Raw genomic sequence first — 26,459 nt, forward strand, 5'->3', positions numbered from 1 at the left:
TGTTGTCAACCACAAGTGGAGACTTAAACCGATTGTTATATGTACTGGATACAATTGTTTAACACTACAGTAAATTTTGTTGTGAATGAAAATATAAGCGTCTTGGTTTCCTGTCATATGTGATGACAATGAATTGTGAAGAATACAATCTCAGGCTGCTTCTTAGTTTTTAGGCTGCTGCATAATTGGGAAGCAACGTCCTAGATACTTAAATAGAGTCTTGTATGAATAATCATTCCCGTCGGTATGTTACTTGGCCTTGGGAGGGGTCTTAAGATTATTCGTTCAGTTCATACTAGGTGGATCTGTCTGTTCTGGCAGGCGCTTGTGGTTGACAACACATTCCAACATCGGTTTCGTCAAGTATAAGTAACGAAATATGTGGGTCAAATGAGCCCGCAGATGAATATACTCTTTACCTAAGATTCATGTTAGATGAAGAAGATACATTTTAGTTTTGGATATTTTTAAAAATTAGATAGAATAAGACTGACAAGTTTTAATTGTGTTAACAACACCATCAATTCATGTCACTCATTTTTATGTATTGTTTACATTTTTTAAAATATTGTATTGTTATGGCATGTTAATTTTAAGAGGTTATCACTTAGTAACAACAACGTTCACATTTCATACTATATATGGTAAAATAAGGTCCCAGACCTTGACGTTTAAGCTTGTCCACAGGCTGAAGATGCCCAAAAAGGGTGAAACATGTACCTGATAAACCTATATAAATTCATGTAAATTCAAACCACATTAGACGTGGAATGTATTGAATAGGTGGTTTTATTAAATTGTCCTTGAAATATTTATGCCTAAGTGGTATGTTCCGAGCTGTCAGTGGAGAGATGGCATGGAATGACATCAGTAAACGAATAAGTTTGAGTGGTGTGTCTAAAAGTAGGAAAGATCACAATATGAAGAAAAAGTTGGAATTCAAGAGGACAAATTGGGGCAAATATTTGTTTATAGGAAGGGGAGTTAGGTATTGGAATAACTTACCAAGGGAGATGTCCAATAAATTTCCAATTTCTTTGCAATCATTTAAGAAGAGGCTAGGAAAACAATAGATAAGGAATCTGCCACCTGGGCGACTGCACTAACTGCAGATCTGTAGTGAGGGATTGATATGTTTCATACAATTTCATTGAGGGGGCCCAACTATTACTTCTGAAGACAGGCCTGTATCCTATTCGTTACTCCTCTGAATAATTCTATTCTTCAATGTTTGTAATTTCAGGAACTCTAGAACCAGCAATCCAGGGAACAGATGAGGACCCACCTTTCTACTTGGATCTTGCTGTTGTAATTCCAGTTCTGGTTTCTCTCATTACTCTTGCAGCTGTGATGACAGGGGTCTGCATCTGTCTGCGCAGAAGTAAGTTGTTTTTGGTATTTTTGGTTGGACAATGGAACATCATTGGTATACCTATACAGTAATTTAGGGTGTGGTCATGGAGGTGATTTTTTCATTCGATCATGTTTTAATATTATATCCAATAAGAAGTTAGAAGCCTCCGTGCTCAGGCAGCAGCACGTCGAACTCTCACCGCTGGGTTCCGTGGTCCAAATCCCGGTCACTCCATGTGAGATTTGTGCGGAACAAAGCGTAAGCGGGACAGGTTTTCCCTATCATCTTTCATTCCAGCAACACTCTCCAATATCATTTCATTTCATCTGTCAGTCATTAATCATTGCCCCAGAGGAGTGCAACAGGCTTCAGCAGCCGGCACAATTTCTATCCTCGCCACTAGATGGGGCTTCATCCAATCCATCCCTGACCCAGTCACTGACTGGAATACAGGTTGTAGGTTTTCGTTCATTCATCTAATAAGAAGTTACAGACTGAAGCAAAAGAAATTCAGTATTATCCACAATGCAATTCAGTAGTAGAAATTTATAAAATTTGTATTTTCTCTAGTGGTCTCACAACAAAGCCATTAGAAAACTTATTTCATTGTCATAATGCTCTCACAGGTGTCAGTTGTGTAGTAGAGAGAATTTGTACACTCAGAGAAGATTACTGACAAGAGAAAATTCCTAAAAGAGACATTCAGTATGAATACAATAATCAAATAGTGTTTGAAAGGGGCCACATCACTAGTCTGCAAATACGTAGACCTACATTTTATGTCACTGTCCAGCATATGGAGTGTGCAGACATGAATATAGATATTCAACACCACCCATGTTCATCGAGATAGGTGTAATTAGCACTGATTGATAATATGCTACTAAGGAAGGAGGACTAGAGAGAAATATGATTGGACCGCACTCTGCCTCTGATAGGCAGGGGCAGCAGCCTGAGTAATTTCTGTTATTGATAGATAAATGGTAACAATGAATTGAAGAGTCACTCACTGAAGTCTTCCAACCATCAAGCCAATGTTTATCAATGTCACATTATCAGTATCTTTACTTTCATTGGAGCTATGACCAGGAAGCTTGAATACAAGGAGAATGGATGGTGGAAGATAATCTCATGTGAAAATGGTGGAGACCTAAAAAGTTAGAGCATTTTGACTTTAACAGTCAAAGGAACAGCCTCATAAACCTTTAACATCATAAAGTAAGAGGTCTATCTCTGATGATGACAAGTTGGCAATAGTCATACTAGGGGTCACTGAATTGATGTTATCTAATGTCTTCATACATTAATACCGGTAGCTACTTGGGGCTTTGTTTCAACAGCACTATACTTGCACATCATCATCGGCTGTTACTCCTATCTCAGTATACAATTTTCCTTCTTAACAATCCACTTCACATTTTGTGCAGTTCTTGTGCAAATTTCTGGTGACTAAACAAATCAATTCTTGCAGAGAACTTGCATCCACACAAATTCCTGTTGGTGGAACACATGGCTGAGCTTGGTAAAACTGACATGCTTGGCATTTGGACTCTTTATGTCTGCAACATTCTTGTTCAAATATTTAACAACAGCAGAAATTTGCCAGCATCCCATTCCCAAAATATATATTTTTAATAGTGAGCTGCTCTTTTGGTTGTAAGGTCTCCAAATCTGCCAGTTACAATGGGTAGATTACAATAAGATCAAATATCAACACCATTATGTCTTACTTCCATGCTGAATAGCTGCATATATCCAGGTCAAAAGGGATGCTACACCAGTACTATAACGCAACCATCAACAAATTCATCCTCTCCAAAATCCACTTTTGTGAGCACACCATCATTGGTGGATCCTCTTAGTGAGAGCTTATTTTCAAGTTTCACAACAGCACGGCATGATAAACAGGATTTACTCATCTACCATGACATGCATTCAGCACCACAGTTTACTCACAGTTTCATTTATATATGAATCACTACACTAGCACTGTTTGTTTCTGTGGATAAGGAGTACTGTATGTGAAAAAACAGAAATACTTGATGTTTGTATTTTCACAGAAGTGGGTATAAACACAGTTATCAGAGCAGTTTGAAAAGGAAATTAGAGTTCTAGCCCAAACACCTAACCTTGAGGACTGAATCATGAAGCAAACATGGAAAGAATCTCTAAACTATGAAGAGAGAACATACAGACTCACTTGGAACTGATATAATAAAAAAATCCATTTCCCAAAATGCAAAATTAAGGCATTACAACACTGTAATTAAGACTGAAGCACTATATGCATCTGAAACACTGATCATTGGATGCAGATCATTGATTAAAAATATAGAAAAGCAAGAAAGAAAAATCTTAAGTAAAATTTTTGGACCACTCTGTACAGGGTGAATCTGGATGATAAGGAAATCTCATGACCTGTACGAACACTCGGAGAAATTCTCAGACACAGACGTTTGAAATTTTGTGGACATATTCTCAGAATGAGTAATCAGAGATTGACAAAAAGAATTCAGAACCTTGCCCTATCAATGAAAGTAGAAAACAATTCGCTCCTTGAATCTTCAGAAAATAGACATCACAGATGACATTGTGTTAGACTGATCTAACTTCAGAAAATTAGTCAACGATCACCGCTTCATACACGATCCAAGCACTATCACCAACAAAACCTGGTCAGAATATTGCAAGAAATTCCACAGCGAGAAGCTGAAGAGAATTTGGGAGAAGAAAAAGGCAACAACATCAGCTAAATAAGTTCAATCATACTCCTTAGCCAGGCATAACAAAGAAATAATAATAATACAGGAGCCTTGTATTAGTTAGAACAGAGCTCTGGTGGCAATTATTTGCAGCTTCCATAATCATCAGTCATTATACTACAGATATTTATATGCCTTCCACAATATTACTTTAAAATGTAAACTACTAATACAACCTTAAATAAAACAATGAAAAAATAATAGAATTAGTGGTAGTTCTTAATTAAATTCTCATACAAATTTAATTTAAGTAAGAGGTCTAGTTAACTAATGATGGCCTCATGATCGGTGCTCAAAGAGACCATTCCCCAGCTCCACGTGGACTTCTTGAAAAGATTTGGACTAAGTGCTGACCTTCTCCACTCAATTCTGAGAGCTGCATTAAAGAGGTCGACAGCCATTTTTTAAAACCATATCTATAAACCATAAGAAGCAACTTGAAGCTACCCGTTTTCATTTAAGGATTTAAAAATACTTTAGTGAAATAATATATATTGGTTAAGGTACTCTTAATCTTTGTGGCAGCTTGCAAGTGCTGTAGGAAGATGTCTAATATAATATAATATGAAATGAAATGGCGTATGGCTTTTAGTGCCGGGAGTGTCCGAGGACAAGTTCGGCTCGCCAGGTGCAGGTCTTTTGATTTGACACCCGTAGGCGACCTGCATGTCGTGATGAAGATGAAATGATGATGAAGACGAAACATACACCCAGCCCTTGTGTCACCGAAATTAACTAATTGTGGTTAAAATTCCCTACCCTACCGGGAATCGAACCCAGGACTCCTGTGGCCAAAGGCCTGCACGCTAACCATTCAGCCATGCAGCCAGACATAATATAATATAATATAATATAATATAATATAATATAATATAATATAATATAATATAATATAATATAATATAATATAATATAATATAATATAATATAATGACAATTTGTGTGATTTCTAAAACATTTGTGACAACATTTGGAAAATAATGTCTGGAGTGTAAAAGAACCTGATATGTGATATATCTGTCTAAATATAGTCACCCTGCTTTTTCAAGCATGTGTCTCAGCAGTCCACTTGATGGCGGCTGCCCTGGGCAAATGCCAGTGGTTGACAGGAGAACCATTCTTCAACAACATTTTGGATTCACCATTGCTTGCAAATTGATATCCCTTCTTTCTCACCTGGCTGCCCACTGTACCTCTGACCTGGTTTTGGCAAACCCTTACTCATCCATGATGAAATTCCCTATACAATCTGACCACTGTACGGTGTGATACACACTCATTCCTATACACATCCTTCTTAAGATGGTAAATATTGGCTCCACTAATGCCACCTGCCACCATAAAATGAATAACAAGTGCTGGTCAATTCTGGATAAATTCCCATACAAATTTAATTTAAGCAAGAGGTCTAGTCGACTAACGATGGCCTCATGATCGATGCTCGAAGAGACCATTCCCCAGCTCCTCGCGGACTTCTTGAAAAGATTTGGACCTGACGATATCAGAATCCTTCCTGACATAGGTAGCCATCCACTGCTGTATACACAGTGTTCCCTTTCTTCGAATAACGATGCTTGTACTAAAGTCTCAGTTTTATTTTGGTAACCCTTATATACGTATACTGTACTGTTGTGAAATTATCATGTTTCAGTATCTTGATAAAGTTCATTTATATAACTACTCCTGATACATCTCATAAGGCTGTTATTAGTTGAAGGAATTTTAGAAATATAACACCAATTCTTTTTAACAATCCAAGTCATACAAAAAATTTCAAAAGTAACTACCTTTGAAATTTTGAAAGGTATTCAAAGAAAACCTTCTTCATAGTTTATTATCTTCATGTCCCGTATTGATGATTCCAATGATCATAATTATAAGTCTGGATTTCTCCACCTAATCAATACTTTTATTTATATTAAAGTACTTAAAACATTTTTCAGTACCGGATGCAGCCTTTGTAATAGGCCATCTTCAGCTGTTGAAGAACCTTAATTTTTGTTAAAATAACATACAGTGTTAAACACGATACATTGTTGTGATAAAACATGCATCAATGGGAATTGTCAAAGTCTAAAGTCACTGGTCATGATGTTCCTTTAACATGTACTGGCAGGAGTTTCTTCATCCCATTCATCAAACATTTAAATGCTGTAAAATACAACTGATTTTCCTCAATAGGACAACACATAGAAGAATACAAACATGAATTTTCCAATATTGAAAGCGATATGGATATTCTAAACATAAATTATAAGGGCCCTTTGCTCAATATCTTTATGGAATTCTATATCAACATGCACCAATTTGCCAACCAAAATTTTAATCTCAATGAAATAATGGAAGAAACCAACATCCTTTACAATGCCGCCATTCCCCTCTTAAAGAATATTTATTTAATGAAGTTATTAAACAGAAAGAAAAACACTCAACTAAGACTCCACAGGACACACCCCCTCCTACTCCAGCCCCTCTTTGAGCCCTCCCCTCTGCTCCACCCCGTTTCCCCTCCGCTGCCACAAAAGCCAGCCCCCGTGGTACATGAGGCAGTACACAGCACGCTCCCGACAAACACTTAAGCGATCAACTAGAGACAACAGAAAAGTAAGTAAAATGCACTAACAGCATATTTCACAGTACATATCATAGACATTCTCTAACAGAAAACCTTTTTCTTTCTTTCTTCCATTTTAGATATTCCGAGACAGCTATCACTAATTTCCAACAGATCACAAATTATGTAGGAAGGAACACTCTCACCATATTACTCCAAAACATGGAGCATTAAACGGAAGACAACCTGACCTCGAGCAGTGCTCAAACCATATCAAGATTTTAACTTTATTTATTTGTTTCATCAAAATTGGCACTTCAAACATACAATATGTACCTGCTTTAATATAGAAATCAGAAAAGTGTGTTAATAAAACATCAAGACCAACGATACTTCATAAACAAACTTTTAAAAATTTTAGACCTCCTATGGACACAAGTTTTATTATAAAATTGTATTATTTGAATTTAGAAATTAGCCATCTTAAATTTAGAATAAGTAGTATGTAACATTGTAATATAGAAATCAAAAGAGTATAGTAAAGGAACATCCCAACCAGTGACACTTCATAACGAACTATTACACAATTTTGGACTTTGACAATATTCTCATTGATGCATATTTTATCACAACAATGTATCATTTAAACTCAGAAATAAGTTGTCCTAAACTTAAAATAAGTAGTGTTAACATTGTATGTTACTTTAACAAAAATTAAGATTCTTCAGCACCTAAAGATGGCCTATTTAAAGGCTGAAACCAGTACTGAAAAATGTTTTAAGTATTTAAATATAAATAAAAGTATTGAGTAGGAGGGGAAATCCAGCCTCATAATTGTGAAAAACTTTTTGTTTCAAATGGGCAATATAATTTTAATGTTTCACTACAGTTCTGTGTCCAGGTTTGATGCTATAAATAATAATTTAAATACTGTAATACCTTTAAGAGGGAACACACATTCATAACCTCCTTGGGAAAGATCTGTTTTGTAGTAATGCACCATATGCATTCTACGGGGGTGGGGGAGATATGTGAATGAACAACTAACACTCTATCCACAATGCACGGTAATATCTGTGGAATGCACTGCAAGCACTGTCTGAGCTGGAAAAAGCGGCTAAGAGGCATGGGATCCCAAACAATAAGTTATTATTTATTTATCGTATGATGTGCACAGATAGATTATATAAATAAGTATACAATATATACACAATAAATACAAGCAGAAGCCTATAGTTCCAAATCAAGTCCATTGATCCATTTTAAGGCCTCCTCAGTTGTGTTGTGTATGTCCTCCAAAGGACCTTGAAATGCTCTCTGTGGACACTCGGCAATTACGTCATGGATGGTCTGTGAGGTAGCTCCACAATCACACCCAGAAGACTTCTGCCAGCCCCATTTATGAAGAGTATAGCCGCATCTTCCTTGATTGACTCTTATCCTGTTTAGAGTCCTCCATTGACGTCTGGGTAGATGGAATCCGGGAGGTTGAACATGAGGTAGAGTCACAAGATGTTGATTGGGAACAGAAGACTGCTGCCATTGGTGTAACCAGGCGTTCGTGATGAAGAACCCAGATTATTCCAGTGTAAGTGCAGTGTGCCAGGGTGGAGATCTAGACTTAAGTCGTGGAGGGGCAGGTTGAGTAATATCCTGGTGAACAGGGAGGTTGGAGTCCTGGCTGGTCTTCTTTGACAGTTTTAGAAGAGCTTCAGACCTTCTTAAGCAAGGCGGTGGAATATTACTGAGTGTAGGCAGCCAGGCCACGTTTGTAGAGCGAATACAACCAGTTATAATGCGCATTGCTTGATTTAGTTGAAACAATAAGTGATACAAGGACATGGTTCTATGACTGGCTGAAATGATTACCGGTGCAACACAATTAATTATTTACTATTTAAAAAATATAATGAAATAATAAAATATGAAATTAATTAACTTGAAATAATAAAATCAAAATTTTAAATAAAATCAAAACTCACATGACCATTACAAATAAATTAGGTTGATCTAATATAAACATCTATATACTGTATCTTATCCTGTCATAAATATACCTAACTAAATCCTCAAGGGGCTGGTATGTTCACCAATGGGGGTTCAGTCTAAATTTGTACACATCAATGGACAGGATAAGAAATGAGAACCATAGAGTAAGAGGTAAAATCTAATTTATTTACTATGAGGCAAAATTATGTGAAAACAAGCACTCAGAAAATCAAATAAGTTACTCTTGAACAAGAAAAATTAAAAAACATATGGGAAACTCAAGTACCTTAAAATTCAACATAATGATTCATAATATTCATCATATTTTAATGGTTTGGCAATTAAGCCCTCATCTTATCATTTAGGTTGACCTGATAACTTCTGAGCATGTAGTACTTAGAAAAAGTGAAATAATGCAAACATTTACAGTACTTGAAATCCTATGAATAATACAAATAACACTCAAAATCATGAAGTGAGACCACAATCGTAACCCAAAATACCAAAAGGACTGATTCCAATCAGTGAACACAGTTACTTAACTAAGGACGGGGAATCAGAACTCATGAACTGCACACAATATGCAATACATATAACAAAAAGATGAAGAAAACATACAACACAAAGACAATAAACACAAATAACATAGCATGTAGGCAAAACATCAAACACTGCAGAAAATCTTGAAAGAAAAGAGAAGCACAAGATACAGGATATTGCCCCTTCACAGAGAGAGGAACTTGTGTGATCAAACTCGTGTCACAGTGGAACACCTCCCATGGCTCAAGACCTGTAACCTTGCTAAATAATATGACTGTGTTTAGATGACCTTAACTTATCTTTCTTACATCAGCACTAATAGGAACATTTAGTGATGACTGCAGCATAATTGCACAGTACAAAAATGTGGCTCATTGTGCAGGATCTGCTTCACTTAATGGGACTTTGAATCCTTCTTGAGAACAATACCAGGTTCTCTCCCCCTCTTCTCTCAGGTGCCCTGGCATGACATTCCTTTACTTGCTTGGGCCACAATTTTCACATTCCTTTGCTACTCAGCTGGGTTACACAGCTCTTTCAGTGGGTCATCACTCCCAGGAACTTCCTCTCATGTCACAAGTGCAACACAGCCAATAATCTACATAAAATCTCAACTATCTCATAGTCTAGCCACATTTATCACCTGCCAGGGCTCTATATTCTAAATATTCTCCCTCTCATTATCTCATGAATGTACTATAAATTGCAAAGCTCTGATTCCCCACAGCACTACATGTCACACTAACCATTACCACTAGTAGTAAGCACAATGCTCTTAATTCAGAAGAAAATTATGACCACCTAAGCAGCTTCAATCATTGCTCGAAAGTGCTAAGTCTCCACGTAACCATCTTGTCTTGAGTCTTGGGTTCACGGCAGGTGGTAACTTTCTTCACATAATCTGGAATATCAGGCACATGCTGAATTTACACCCTTCAATAAGAACCTGCCTATCTCTGCACAGACTCTAGTTTGATTTTAGGATAAACGTTCATGATCCTACAATATAAATAACTGCACTAACTACTGCCATTACTATCTCAGGAAAATCACACACTAAACTATAAGTAATAGCTATAGCTACATAAACATTAGATATTTTCCCATAAAATCCCAAAAATAAAACAAAACATACAAATTAAATTGTGGCCTCACTCCAAAGTAATCAAATACTCAGGCTGCTATTCAGCATTCAACACTAGAATTATGTATTACTATTTGCAATGTGGTAAGGCTACTTCTCTATATGCTAAGTGAGATAAGAAATGAACTCACCTGTTATCCATTCTGATGTGTGGCTGGCCTCTGTCCAGCCCTCCAGGAAAATTAGAACTTCCTGCTGATGCCTGATGCCGATGTCTGAGCCAAAGACTCCATCTTGAAGCTCATAACCATCTAATATGTACTTATTTCTTCACTCAGCACCACTCTTAAGTCTCTGCATACAGAGAAAAACAATTACTTGTGGATATTGTGATCAAATACAGCACATTTCTCGTGCACTAGCTCAATTACTGGCATCAGCCCTCTAACATGGAACCAATGAGGAGTCTATACAGGCTTTGTTATCAGCTCGTAGGCTTCACTATGCAATAATTTGTATTCTCACAGCTGAAAATACTTGTCACTGATAGTTTGAATAGTTCGTAACAGTGTCCTTAATGCTTTTAAGTGATCGATAATAATTAATGTTAAAATTTACACAATCTTACAGTTCCGATGTTTAAATCTCCTCATTCTAACAAAAGCTAGTTTTTGGCCTGCACTGCTACTTCTCAGTGTTAGTGTTCATGGAACAAGGAGCAAATTATTTTCTCAAATATATGATCACGTCTCAACTAGCGACGTGCACACAAAGCTCTCTAAATCATAAGACACTAGTAACTGGCGTCCTCATGATTTACAGGGCAACTTTCTCTTAGGGACGTGCCAGCAATCCCCCCCAAACATTGAGGTTGCTTTGTTCTGGCCAGTTTGAACTAGCTGATAGCCTCCAACAAACTACTTATAAATTAGAATATAATAAACTAGCGTATATTATGATCTGAGGGGTTTTCATTAATTCATGACTATCTCTCCTAGCTTTTATCTTTCTTTCATGACATCTGGAAGTGGTTCATCATTTAATTTCCATTGGTTTCAATCCCAGATTGAAGGTTATTGGGTTCCTAGGCCTGGTGAAGCAGGGGATTCATGGAGTGAAAGTCAAACGGGTGAATTTCCTACTCTGTCTGTCCTCCTTCAAAATGTAGCTTCCTTGTCTTACAATTGGTGTGTGATGCTCAGCACTCCATTTGTCCTCACTTTCAAAAATAATCCTGCCTGCATGCTGGGCTGCTGATTTGCACCCTGGAGAATGCACATCCAATACCTTAAGTACTATATCTTGGTCCTGAGATCGAATACCATTTAAGTCTGTCTTTAGAATCCGTTAATTAATAATATCTCCTCTTTAGGTGAGGATAACTTACCAATGAAATCTGCATCGCTCACTTTAAACATAACTCATTCACAATATACAACCTGACGAATAATAAAATCAAACACTAAACTTCAATTAAAATATCAAATAAATCCAGGGGCAAAAAGAGAGAGATGCAAAACAATCAATTAATTCACAATTAATTAAGTTACACTTCAAAATAAATCACACGTTAGGTTACCGTTCAATTAATTAATTAATAGACAGATAAACCAGACACACCATCACTGTGTCACTATATTTTAACATGCCAATACCCACAACACTAATGACAAAGACAATACACAGCAAGGCCACCTGTAACCAAAGAAAAAGATGAGTAACAATTGGCGATGTCACTGAATGTCACCATGGACCAAGCAAGCTGATGTAGATAACATATCTAACAATGATACATTGTTATCCTATAAACATTAATTACCATTTACATATTTTTTAAATATAAAAATTATGTAAGATAAATTTAAGATTTTTCCCAAACCAATTAATATTGATTCACACAGGTTAAAATCTGAAGATATAATTTAACATTTAACCTAAAATGGCAGAATCGGGTTTTGAATTAAAATTAAGAAACCATCGTCCTATTGAGTAAACATGAAATGCATTTAAAGATTGCCCATATTTTTTAAAAAATATTCGGAAAGTAATAAATGAAATAATTTACTACCTAGACTGCATTTAAAAAGGAAAAATACGACTTCAGTTACCATGCAGCTGTGGATATTACAACTTACACACAGTGACTTGTTACATTTTATTATTACAGTAATTATGAGAAAGATCATTTTACCTAACAGATACCGAATATAAGAAGAACAACTCAGAAATATTAAACCATTTTTGTTTTGAAGCTGGAATACGCTTCCACAAATTACAGATCAACCTACGATGGAAATTGCTCATGGCAAGAAGTGAGCTGTTTCATGATACTACAATCTGAAACCATTATATAAATGTTTAGAAAACAGTTTATGCAAAGTTTCTCATACGGTATTACTAACCAACAACACAGTGTTCTTTGTTGCTACAGTATTAAAAAATAAGATATTTACACAATGGCAGCTGACAACATTAGGTGATTAAATCACACAAAATGCACACTTCTGGTACACAATGTAAAATACCACCACACTAACACAATGTCTTGAGATCATTTGTTGGGTCAAATTCAACTTCCTTTACAAGGTCTTGGATCCCTATGGATCACAGCAAACAAATTGTTAGTGCGTCCAAGTTGACTGTTTGATTCCTTGCTAGCAACTGCACCAAGGTTGGAGACTATGCCTCACTGACGTTCAGCATGCTTGTGCTGGACATTAAAAAAAAAAAAAAGAGCTCCACACAAGAGTAATATGTGAATAAGCTGTATGGACAAAATTCATTGTTGAGGCTGGATTTTAATTATCAGTTAAATAACATCCGTCCTTGTAAGACAGTCAATTACTATGAATGCATGTAGTATTTGAAATCTATTCAGTAAATGATGTAAATACCAAATGTGGCTACTTTGTACTGCCACACTACGTGATTACTTCTGCCAAAATTCTATTAATATGAGGGTGAGCCAATAAACAACATGTATGTGCCTTATACCATTTGAAATTACGCAGCAGATGGCAGTATATGTATGCTTGTCATATGACATTTCACAGGCACTCAGACAGTCAGAGGCTGTTAGTGCACAATGGCACATGTGTTGCATGACTGTACACAAGAAGAACAGCGTGCAGTTGTGCGTATTTTGTGGGCCAAAGGACTGTCCACAGAAGAAGTGCATCGCGAAATGCATCCCGTCTATGGTGAAAACTGTTTCTCTTGGAAAGCTGTGTTCAACTGGATCCAGAAGTTCAACCATGGAAGGAAAAGCATCAGAGATGGGGAGCATCCTGGTCGTCCTGCGGAGAACGCTTGGAACATCCACCGAACAGTCCTGACTTAGCCCCCAGTGATTTTCATCTGTTTGGGCCCCTAAAAATTCATTTGGGTGGCCGTCATTTTTATACAGACGATGCCGTAATATATGAGGTTACACATTGGCTGCAACAGCAACCAAAGGACTTCTTTGCTGCTGGCTTTCAAGGACTTGTAAAGAGATGGGATAAGTGCTTGAATGTACAGTGTGAATATGTGGAAAAGTGAAATAAATGTCAGAAAGTTACTTTGATTATTTTTGCCTCAATTCAGTTTTGTGACTTATTTATTGACTCGCCCTCGTATTGCCTACTTGTATAGCTGATTATGGAATGTATTCTTAACTAAACAGGAACTCTTGTGTGAGTTATTTGAGCTTTAAAAAACCACTATGGAATATTAATATATTCCAAATTTTATTAAGTAGTTTAGTATTTATCATGTTATAATTAATGTCATAGTAATAACAATAATCCTCAAAATTGTACATTATATGTTTACTATTTAAGAGCCCACACGAGATGTCCTTGGAGGAAGTCAGACTCATGCAATGGTCACGCTGGACAATAAGCAAAACTTAGCTCAACGTGAACAGTATTATGCTGCTGTTCAGAAAGGCATTGGAACCCACTCAGTGGAGAGAATTCCAGGTACGAACAAAAATAATTACATCTATTTCTCCATCACAACTATTCAGAAGTTGATCATAAGAAGAGAAATTTCACTCTCTGTTCTTAGCTACTTTATTCATATCCTGTAAAATTACACAAATATTCATTAAAATTTGGCCTGATAAGTACAATGAAAATCAAGAATTATAATAATTTTTATTGTTTTCATGGATATTTGGTAATAAATTTCATTTTTTCTTTTTACTGATCCCTGTGCCATTTTTACCTCTGTACATTGCGTTTGATACCTCATACCCTGTACATCTCTGGCCCTCCTGTTTCTTTTCTGAATAACAGACATCTATAGATGGGACTGTCAGAAAGGAAGAGTTGTGTTATTGTTGTAGATGACATTGTCCTTATTCCCTTAAAATAAGAAATGTGGTAGCATACTATTTAAGACTTGGCTTGGGTGCAATTATTTGGGGTGCTGGGACACTATGGTATTTTGTTTTTGCTATTGTTTAACACTGGACCAACTCAGACAGGTCTTATGACAATGATGGAATAGGACAGGGCTAGGAATGGGAAGGAAGTGACCATGGCCTCATTTAATGTACAGCCCCAGCATTCATCTAGTGTGAAAATGGCAAACCACATAAAATCATGTCCAGGGCTGCCAACAGTAAGTTTCAAACCTACTATTACCCAAATACAATCTAACAGCTATGTACCTGAAACTACGTAGCCAACTCGCTTGGTCACTACCATATGGTAATTATTTGTGCATATTTTCTGACATGGCATATTTTTCTTCCTAAAACCATAATAATATTTCCCCCCTGTTTTAAAATACTGCTGGGTCAGGGAAAATATGCTACTCTACTTCTGTACTGTTCTTCATCAATCCTGTTGCCCATGGAGTTCTTAACCATGCCAGTAAGTTTTCCTCAGCCTTTCTTATCCTTCATTTGTTATTCCTTTGTTTTGGCATTCATTTTTCATTCATCTGTTTAATTACGTCCAAACCCTCTAAGTGCATTGTTTTTCATTTTATCACTCAATGTTTACACCCACATTTCTCAACATATTTTCTTATATCTCATTCTTTCTTTGTTGTCTGTAATGTATTTCTCCAAAAATGAATTTTTTTCTGCCTGTATTAAATTTTCATCTTCTTTATGACTGCCCACATCTCAGCTGCATATGTCATGACAGGTATGTAATACACCTGTACATTATTTGAGTAGCCTTCAATAGTGTACCTTTCTTCTGTAGTAGATTCTATACTCTGTGATAGAAGACACTTCCAAGTTGTATCCTCCTGCTGGTTTTCACATCCATTCTCGATTTCTGTACCAGTTAATTTGGTAATACTGAAAGATCTTCTCAATTCCATGTCATCGTCTCAAAGTTTAATTCCCCCTCCCCCTCCCCCCTCCCCCCCCCCACACACACGTGCTCACATGCATTGTCTTAGCTTTTCCACAGTCATTTTCATTTCCCAATCTTCAATTTTCCCGTTTGCCTCACCAACTCGTTCTTGAGCTTCTGTCTCAACTTTTCCACTAATTTCAATATCATCAGCAAGTAGAATTCTGTTCTGCATTTCATGCCCTCGTGATATCATGTATCACAATCATTATAAAAAGTAAAAGTAACAGTACACTTACTGCTCCCAGTCTGGATTAATTTACAAATCATCCTGTTTTTTGGACTTGGGACACATCATCATCATCAATATTGATTCTCCACTTCTCCACTTTTGCCTCTTCTGCTGACTCAGGTGTTTCTGTCAGGTTGAATTCCCTTAGCCTTCAGTAGTCCCCTACAAGACAGCAAATTGAGTAACGGAATGCCTTATTCTCCAGCTGTGCAATTCCTAAGGTCTCCTTGTCCACCAAAGCTTCCACTAAGGACTTCACCACAAACCTGGCAAGGGACCCTTACAAGATGCTACCAGCTGGGCCAGCTAGACCATCACTCAACTACCACTTGCCTTTTGTCCTGGCTCATGACAGGCAGAACCTGGCTTCCCATTTATGGACTTAACATAACCATAGAAATAAATGGATGACTTCTACCCTTATCAACCACAGAAATTAAAGAAGAACATAACACAAAAATGCATATTTTGTTATTCAACGCTAAATATGTAATATGGAAATTGAATAACAATGGAATTAATCTTGTACCCCTTTGTCCAATCGTTCTCTGTGCAGAACTAGTAACTGCTCATGACGTCATTGCTGTTGAGTCTACCTGGCAGCCTTAATGTGTGCATGAACTCAAACAGGTTTTTTCCCCACACTCCACCTTCTGCTGTCGTGTTCCTCTAATGCCATTGTTAGTGAGCTTATTTTGATTTATAATGGATGTAAATAACATTCGTCCATATCAGTATGAGCCAGAATGAACAACGTTTGCTCATGTCCATTCAGATAGCAATATTGACATGGATATACTAAACACTATAGACCGAACCGGCACATGAATTTGGTGTAAATGTAATGAGTGTATGGATGAAGGAAGTGTATGCTGTTGTGTATTCGACAACAGAAAAGTGGTGAAATCAGAGGAATTTATGTGTATAACAAGAATTAGTTAATTAACAAGGTAAAGAATGTTTACTGACAGCTTTAAGACCATCAAATAGAACTTGGCATTTTGTTTGTTATGAACAGTTCACTTCCTGGGCAAATTCATGGACTGCGATTGGTAAAAAGAACAAAGTCACTGTACCATCATAATTATGTAGTCAGCACCATAACGAGCACCTTTCCAGAACCTGATGACACCTACATCGGCTTTAGGCTGTAAATTAAAACTGTATAATTATGTAAGAATTTCCTAAGATCGTATAAGACACGATAAATATAGGTAATATATTATTTTGAAATGCAGTGCGGTACTTCATTTATTGTTGCAAGTGTAATCGTGAGAAGTGCTTCTTGATCAGGTCGTCCTTGGAAGGTCGAGATACTGGAGCAATGCTTTTAGGCAATGAGAGATCTGTTGCATGAACTTTAGTTGAGGCTCTGCTACAGTTAGTTTGTAAGTGCTTTTATTTTGTTCATTATTGCCTTTTTCCATCCATCACTTGACGCTTCATATTTCTGTCTTACCACCCCATCTCTTGTTGATTTTGAGTACTGAGCTTTGGTACCAACTTTCAAATGATTGATGTTTCAATTATAGTCCAGTAAAGTAAACTCGTGTCCTCATCCTGAGGTGGTGCAGCTCTTTTCAGGCACACCCCCATTGGAGGTGAGCTGCATGTACCATTTCAACCACATACCAGCCCTCCTGCCAGTCTTAAATTCCTCATAGTACCGGGAATCGAACCCGGGCCCCCGAGGACAGCAGCTAATAACACTAACCGTTACGCTACGGAGGCGGTATAGTCCAGTGTAGCAATCATTGACTTTAACTTTAAGCCTCTGTATGAGAAATAAAGTCTTTTAGGAGTGTATTTCAAATGAAGATAGTAATAACTTTCTATGCTTCCGGTTTGAGCATAGTGCTTTATATGATCCACATCTGAAAATAAAAATGATTTATCTGAAACAATTTTTTGAAAGGCTTCATACGCACCTGAATTTCCATTAATCCACCTTTTCTTTCTCTCTTCCTCCTCTGTTAATGTATCGTGCTCACATGATTTCCATTCACCATTTTCTAACCACTTATAGTAATTTTTTACGTGGTGAAAAATTGACGTAAATTTTATCAATTGACACAGAACTGTTTCCATTACATGTTTGCGCTGCCCACCATAAATTATTATTTATACCGGCCTTCCACACCTGGACTTTTGGATGTTTTTTACCAAGAGCTTTCATCTTTTTCATTAGACTATTTTATATTTGTCAAATGCCAAATTCATGTTTGATATCAGGATACTGCATTCTCAGTAAATTCCTTACTCCTTTGTGTCTGTCAGAAAGGAAGAGTTTTATATCACTATTTTCTTCATGTACAATCCTTTTTACTGCGGTTTCACACACAGTCCTTTCAAGATCATCTTTCATCATCACTCTCTGAACAAGCTATACAGCTTATATTTATATCCATAAGCAAATACACTAAACATTTGGCTGAAAGTATTGGAAAATTGTACTGGCCATCTCCAGCTAACCAAATGAGTTTGGCACTGTTTTTCAAATAATCAATAACATTAGTCCTTTCTTGATCCCATGCATCCTCCACTATCAGACAAGTTACTCTATGAATAATTCTCATATACAGTTTGTGACATCATAAATAAGTAAATGGACTTGCAGAATGACCAAAAACACTCAAACACAATGTCATTACCATATTCACCATCAAGAACATGGTCCTATTAATGTAATGTGAAGTTTTTTTCACCTTACTTTTACAAATGTAACGAATTTTAAAGAGTGTGTGAGTAAACTTGTCTACACAACCAAGAAACATGGTCCTGTAATATTTACATCATCCTGAGATTGTTCGTTATCATTATCACTAATATCATATCCACTGTCACTTCCATCAGTTTCATGTAGTTCATTGAAACTGTCGTTCAAATGTTCTACTATTATTCCACTGTTCAGGGATGGTCTGGAAGTTGTAACATCTAAGTATTTTCTAGATATTAGATGTAACTCACATTGTACTTCCAGACTACATTTGTGCATGTTTGGTAAAATATTTTCACTCATATCATTCTGAACATTCTGAACATTCTGAACATCTTTAACTTTATCACTTTTGTTTAATACCGTGTCAATAAATTCCCTTTGTCTTTTAGTCTCCTAACTTCCTGTCCTGCTCTTTTTAGTTGCTGACTAGTACTCCCACAGTGTATTTTGTGAAGCAGCTTCCATATAAATCAGCATTCCAGCATGAGAAGTATATCCATCTATTGGTGCCTGACATCTTATTGAAGGAATAGCACCTGGCTTCAATTTTGCAACTTGCAGCTTTTCCATAGGCATCAACTTCATTTTCAAGAGTTGCATTTCATCATCTATATATATAAAGTAGCTTGTCCTGACTGACTGACTGACTGACTGACTGACTGACTGATTCATCATCGCCGAGCCAAAACTACTGGACATAAAGAAATGAAATTTTGGGGATATATTCATATTATAATGTAGGTGCTCGCTAAGAGAGGATTTTTGGATATTCCGTCGCTAAGGGGGTGAAAAGGGGGGTGAAATTTTAAAATGAGTGTGTCTATATCTCAAAACTTTAAAAGTTTACAGATGTGAAAATTGGCATTTAGAATCTTCTTTAAAAATAAGGAAACACGTATTTTTTTGTTTTCAGACAATCCCAATAGGAGGGGTGAAAAAGGGTGAAAAATGGGTTGAATGCCTTTAATCAGGATACCGCTAATTATATCTCAGAAACTGAAGATATTACAGACCTCAAAATTGGTACTTTCAATCGCTGTCAAAAATAAAGAAACACGTAATTTTTTGTTTTTGGAAAATCCAATTAATGGGAGGGTGAAAAGGGGGTGAATTTTTAAAATGAGTGAATCTATATCTCCAAACTTTTAAAGTTTGCAGATGTAAAAATTGGTATTTAGAACCGTCGTTAAAAATAAAGGAACACGTATTTTTTTGTTTTCGGAAAATCGCAATAGGAGGAGTGAAAAGGGGCTAAAAAGTGGTTGAATGCCTTTAATGAGGCTACTTATATATCAGAAACTGAAGATATTACAGACCTGAAAATTGGTGTTTGGGATCTCCGTTAAAAATAAAGAAACACGTATTTTTTTGTTTCTGGAAAATCCAATTTGGGGGGGGGTGAAAAGGGAGTAATATTTTAAAATGAGTGTATCTATCTCAAAATTTTTAAAGGTTATATATGTGAAAATTGGTATTTAGAATCTCCTTTACAAATAAATAAACACACGTATTTTTTCGTTTTTGGAAAATCCAAATATTGGGGGGTAAAAAGGGGGGAGGGTAAGTTTTTTAAAATGAGTGTGTATACATCTTAAAACTTTAAAATTTACAGAATCTCCTCTAAAAATAAAGGAAAACGTATTTTTTGTTTCCTGTACATCCCAATAGGAGGGGTGTAAAAGGGTGAAAAATGGGTTGAATGCCTTTAATGAGGATACATATATCTCAGAAACGAAAGATATTACAGAACTGAAAATTTGTATATGGGATCTCCTTTAAAAATAAAGAAACACGTATTTATTAGTTTTGGAAAATCCAATTAATGGCGGTTAAACAGGAGTGACAAATTGGGTGAATTTTTGAAAGACTATATCTACAGAATATCTTGGAAACGTAAAATGTTACAGACGTAAAAAGTGGGTGTTTGTAATCTCCTGTAAATCTAAAGAAACATAGGTGATTTGTGTTTGGAAACTCCACTTAAGGGGAACTCAAAAGGGGTGAAATTTTAAAATGAGAATTTTTACAGTTTATCTCAAAAAACTTAACATGTTACAGAAGTGAAAAATGGTATTTTTTATCTCTATTAAACATAAAGAAACGTGTATTTTTAGCTTTCGGAAATACCACTTGGGTGGAGGGGGGAGGTAAAAGTTACTGAAAATGGTGTTGAATTCTTTTAATTAGGCTACTGATATCTGAAAAATGAAGATGTTACAGACGTGAAATTTGATATTTGCAATCTGCTTTAAAAATAAAGAAACACGTATTCTCGGAAAATCCAATGAAAGGGGGGGGGGGTGAAAGAATTGAAAAATTAATTGAATTAATTGAATGAGAATACATACATCTAATAAAAACTAAAGTTGTTACAGACGTGAAAATTCGTATTTGGATCTCCTTTAAAAACAAAGAAAAACGCGTTTTGGGGGGAAACCATCTTGGAGGGCGGGAGTGTAAAGGAGTTGAATTCCTTTCATGAGGACACATAAATCAAAAACTGAAGAAGTTAGAGTCGTGATAATTGGTATTTAGAAGATCCTTTACTATTAAAGAAACAAGTACTTTTTGCGGGAAAATTCACTTGGGGGGGCGGGGGAGTAGTGTGAAATGAAGTGAAAAAGTAAATTATTTTTATGAGGATACTTATATCTCAAAACTGAAGGTAATAGACGTGAACATTGGTGTTTGAAATCTTCTTTAAACATAAGAAACAAGCCTTCTTTTAATTAATTTTTTTTTGGGGGGGGGGGGTGCCGGTAAATAAACTTAACGGCGGTGGGGTGTAGAAGGAGGTGAGACCAATTGATTTTACTGTTATTAATGTACTTATAAGGATCCTCGGCAGCGCGCCGGCCTCTCACAGCTGGGTTCCGTGGTTCAAATCCCGTTCACTCCATGTGATATTCGTGCTGGACAAAACAGAGGCGGGACGGGTTTTTCTCCGGATACTCCGGTTTTCCTGTCATCATCCATTCCAGCAACACATAATAATAATAATAATAATAATAATAATAATAATAATAATAATAATAATAATGTTCCGGACCGTCGTCAAATGTGCGGACCGCGCTGGAAACGGCTCCTGGACGGGTAATGACTAAGAATGCAGTCCGGCCGCGGGTTCAGTGCCTTCTAGGCACCCAATATGACACCACGCCAGATCTCCTGAAGGATTTTATCCATATTAAAAATGATTATAGGAAAAGATGGCAAAGATTTACGGACCCAACTGACCGGGAGGAATACCTGAGCCTAGCCCGGGAAGTACGAAATCGATTGCTGGAAAAGAAGATTGAAAAATGGGAGGAAACATGCCGTAATCTAATAGAAAACGAGTCAGATCGGGAATTTTGGTGGGTTCTCGCAGAAAACGAGTCAGAGCGCGAATTTTGGCGGATTATATATCTAAAACAATAAGCATTCAATTATAAATTTCAGTATAATACCGTAGCGAAGCACGGGTATCTTGCTAGTAATATATATTTTTAAAATGCACTGAACACACAGTAGCTCTTTTACTGGGAGAAAAATGTTTCCTCTTGCTAAATTGCACCCAACTGCCAAACATACGTAGCAACTTGCTACCATTTGGAAATCTATGGATACATATTTCTTTCTCTCTACTGTTTTGGTTTCTACTCATGGTATTATTACAGCCTACATGTAGGCATTTTGACGAATAGTCATCACACTTGATTATAATAAAAAGCACTTCAAATAAACGGAAGAGTGGCAGCACACCTATTGTAAGAATCAACTGAATAGAGTGGTTAGCTCACTCAGGACTTACAGCACAGTGACATGAGAACTACTCGTATTTCCTTGGTTTACCAGCCTGCAGAGCAGCAAACGGCGAAAGCAAATATATAGTTGAACACTGTCTGGCATACTCTTTGATGTTAGGCAATTTGACATTTTTGTTTTGGTCTTCTTTAAAGTAGATTACATCTATCTTTATTTATTCTTTTCCAACACCTTTCTGTATCCAGCATTCCCTAACTTTTCATATGGGAACACAATTTCTTGTAAATCATAAAAACACTATTTCTTGTAAATCAAGAAATGTCTTTATCAAATCCTGCCCAAACCACTAATCTTTTTCTCTATTTTGGCATCAAGAGATATAATTCTCATCCTTTGATAATATATTACTTCTTATCTCCTTTCTTATCTGGGCAACACAGTACAGGTCATGTAATCATAACTCTAATTTGGGAGATGATGAGTTTAAACCCTGAAGATGGCCTTCCATAGCTTCCATTTTTAGACGAAACTAATTAAAGCCACAACCTTTAATTTTTCACTCCTAGCATTTTCTTATCACATCAGCACTCAAAACCAAGCTGTGTTCGAGCAGCTTTAAACAACCAACGGAAAAAAAAAAGTGTTTCATACTCTCTTGAGCTGTTTGTATATCCACTGCAATACCACAAGCCTAGCTATGAATAAGAAACAATAGTGCATATCTTGAGAAGTCCAAGAACTTCTCAATGTCTTGCACCGAGCTCGATAGCTGCAGTCGCTTAAGTGCGGCCAGTATCCAGTATTCGGGAGATAGTAGGTTCGAACCCCACTGTCGGCAGCCCTGAAAATGGTTTTCCGTGGTTTCCCATCTTCACACCAGGCAAATGCTGGGGCTGTACCTTAATTAAGGCCACGGCCGCTTCCTTCCCACTCCTAGCCCTTTCCTGTCCCATCGTCGCCGTAAGACCTATCTGTGTCGGTGCGACGTAAAACAACTAGCAATGTCTTGCTGGCATGACACGTCTCATGAGGCTCTTGAGAGTAGAAAGCACATTTCTGACGTCACGTCATGCAGTACGCTGAGAGCAGATCGATAACACATTGTGATGCCAGGAGGTGGCTCAGTCTTCCAATCACAGTGAAAAGTGTAGATGTGTGCATAAGTGGGAAGAAAGGTGGTATGTCTGATTTACCCTAGCAGAATCCATTATTTTATCTGAGCCTGAGTCTTCAATTTATGGTGGATGGAAAAGATCTACACCCTCCTACTCATCATTTAGAGAATGTAATATTTTTAGTACACTCTTATGGCTACCAAGCAAAAGCCATTATTGGCCTGGTAGTATTTCACAGACGTCTAGAAAATACTGTGCAATGTAATATTTGTTTCTGGTGTATTATTTTTGAGAACAAATATACATCTAGCACAATTTGCCATTTGAAAAGCCTGAGACACTTCAGGGCAGTCAAGCTCTTCTACCTTACAGACTGCATTTGTAGCTTAACTCATTAACACCGGAATTAATTTTTTTCTGAGAGTATTATATGAGATTGTTATCAAGTAAATGATATTACATATTACATGTGTAATGTTTTGCCACATGTTTGAGACAAAATAAACCAATGAAACAAGTCTCATAATTTTGGGACCGCTAAGTCATAAGATATCTGATGTTGCTATATGGCAATGCTAGGTGCTTGCACTACCTATTTTTTAACAGTTAGTTTTGGAAGAAGAATTTAGGTTACAAAGTAGTTTTTGTTTGTTGTAAATAACAATGTTAAAAAATCTTAGCATTATTTATTGTAAGAATATGGAATATTACTTTTTATTCACATCATCATCATTTTACAGTTCCAGTTTCCCGGGTACTGTTGGCGAGTCTCTTTCCATTCTATCTTATTGAGATATGTTCCGTCGTTAATGACATCCTCCAGTGTCCTTCCCCGATCTGCAATGTCCATCTTTATGATGTCCATCCAGTGGGTTCTTGGTCTTCCCCCCATTCATTTCCCTGCCACATGTCTCTTCGAGTTAACATATGGTGTCCTTGTTGGCTGCATCCTCATTACATGCCCAAACCACCTCAGTCTTGACATTCTGACCTGATCTAACAATGATGTAACAGTCCCAGCTTCCTCCGTAACCACATCATTCCTCAACTTGTCCTGTTTGGTTTTTTGAATTGTGGACCTAAGGAACTTAATCTTCGATGCTTGCAACCTTGATGAGTCTTTCTTAGTGAGGGTGCATGTTTCAAAACCATTGGTATGAAGTACTGATTGAACATCACCAGCTTTGATTTTGTTGGTACTTTGGGATCTCAGAGGAGTGTTCGTACTTGCTGGTAAAACTGAGAGCTCTTTTGCCCTCTATTTGCCACCTCCTTTGTGGCTAAAATATATCAAGATATTACACTACCGAGGTATGTAAAGCTTTCCACACTTTGTAGTGAACGGTTTCCTTGCATGATGTTTGCTGGTCGTCCCTCTCTGTTTATTGCCATCACTACTGTTTTGAGTTTGCTTATCTTGAGATTGAACTCCTGGAACTTAACCTTCCATTCATTGAGTCTCGACTGTACTTGTTCCTGTTTTTCCCCAGATCATAACATCATCAGCAAAGGCCATTGCATTTAGTTTACCAGAGGTTTCCTTGATGTTCTTCATTATATCATCCATGATGGTGATAAACAATAATGGGGATAGTGCACTGCCTTGCTGGACTCCACTTTCGGTCTTGAACCAGGATGAATGTCCGTCACCCAATTGCACACAGCTAGTACAGTTCTCATACAGCATCTGAACTTTCCCCACCAGTCCCTCCGGTACATTTCTCAGGCATTCCCATATCTTCTCTCTTGCAATGCTGTCATATGCCTTCTCCATGTCAAGGAAAACCATAAACAGATCTTCGTCTTTTTCCCAATATTTTCCCATTAACATACGGACATTGAAGATTAGGTCTGTTGTGGACCTGTTAGGCCTGAGCCATACTGTTCCTCTTCAAACTGTGACTCTAAAATGACTCACAATCTGCTCTCTATGATTTTCTCAAGAATCTTAAGCCCATGAGAAAGGAGTATTATTCCCCAGTAGTCGAGCATTTTCAGCGATTTCCTTTCTTAAACAAGAGGATAATGACTCCCTTGCTCCAATCAGTTGGTATCTTGCCATCTTTCCAAACTGCATTGAGCACTCTGTGTAGCCACTGTAAACCCTTGACTCCTGCTGCTTTAATCATGTCCATGCTGACATTTATTCACAACACAGCTAGAAAAGTATTGAACAAAGGAAAAAATATTTGTTTGCAGTACAGAGAGACATATGTATTGTTTGTTGCCTGTCAAAAGAAACCACTCACTGGAACATTAGAATAAAATAAAAAATAAAAAATGAAGAACTTAGATGTAGTTACGCAGATGATAGCCTACCCTCAATACTTGCACTTCAGGCACAAGGATAGAGAACGACAATGTTTTACTGTCTTCTATGAAAAGGAACAAAGCAGTCAATACAGAGCCCAACTTCACACTAGGGGTATTATTTTTCTGACAATAGAAGAACAAAAATGGTTTGCACACCTCTCTTTTTCTTTTCTGGTGTGTACTGGACAAGATGATCAGGCACATCATACCATATTCCGTCTGAAACATGGCAATGTGACGAAGATCCTACTCAAGAAGACAGCCTTCCAGAACCTCTAGGCAACACTTTATACTTTCTCACATACATGCTGGCTACTTCCCTCCTGAAGTTCATAGTGGTTATGCTTCCTTTCTCCACTCATTCTTCAGGTATCTCATACCATTGAAAACACCAAGACCTCAGCTGCCTTTTATAGCAGCAGCAACATTTGTAAGATATCTAGGCTCTTCCTCATGAGTACAGAGGGGTGTTTAGGTACTTTAGATCAGAGTGTATATACAACGGTTATTGGTAGCCCAGTTAACAGTTTCACCCTTCTCAAGTTGCCCAAATTGATTATCAGGAACATGAGTGTGAAGTGGAAATGGGAAGACACAACCACAACAAAACCAGAGTCAGGTAGCCATGTGCGTTAAATAATAGGGACCATTGAGCTTAGTGAACAGTTTCGAGTAGGTGTCTGGATACTTTAG

The 26,459-nt window shown here is 37.0% G+C and overlaps 1 protein-coding gene across 1 annotated transcript in view; it reads left to right on the forward strand.

Moving 5' to 3' along the window:
• LOC136862916 (cell adhesion molecule Dscam2) overlaps positions 1-26,459 on the forward strand; it is a 476,298-nt gene that overhangs the window by 431,795 nt on the left and 18,044 nt on the right. Inside the window, exons 22-23 of the mRNA XM_067139195.2 lie at positions 1,244-1,381; positions 14,105-14,245. Coding sequence (XP_066995296.2) covers positions 1,244-1,381; positions 14,105-14,245 — 279 coding nt within the window. The remainder of the gene's footprint in view (positions 1-1,243; positions 1,382-14,104; positions 14,246-26,459) is intronic.

This window comes from Anabrus simplex, chromosome 2, assembly GCF_040414725.1.
Source record: "Anabrus simplex isolate iqAnaSimp1 chromosome 2, ASM4041472v1, whole genome shotgun sequence".
Lineage (NCBI taxonomy): Eukaryota > Metazoa > Arthropoda > Insecta > Orthoptera > Tettigoniidae > Anabrus > Anabrus simplex.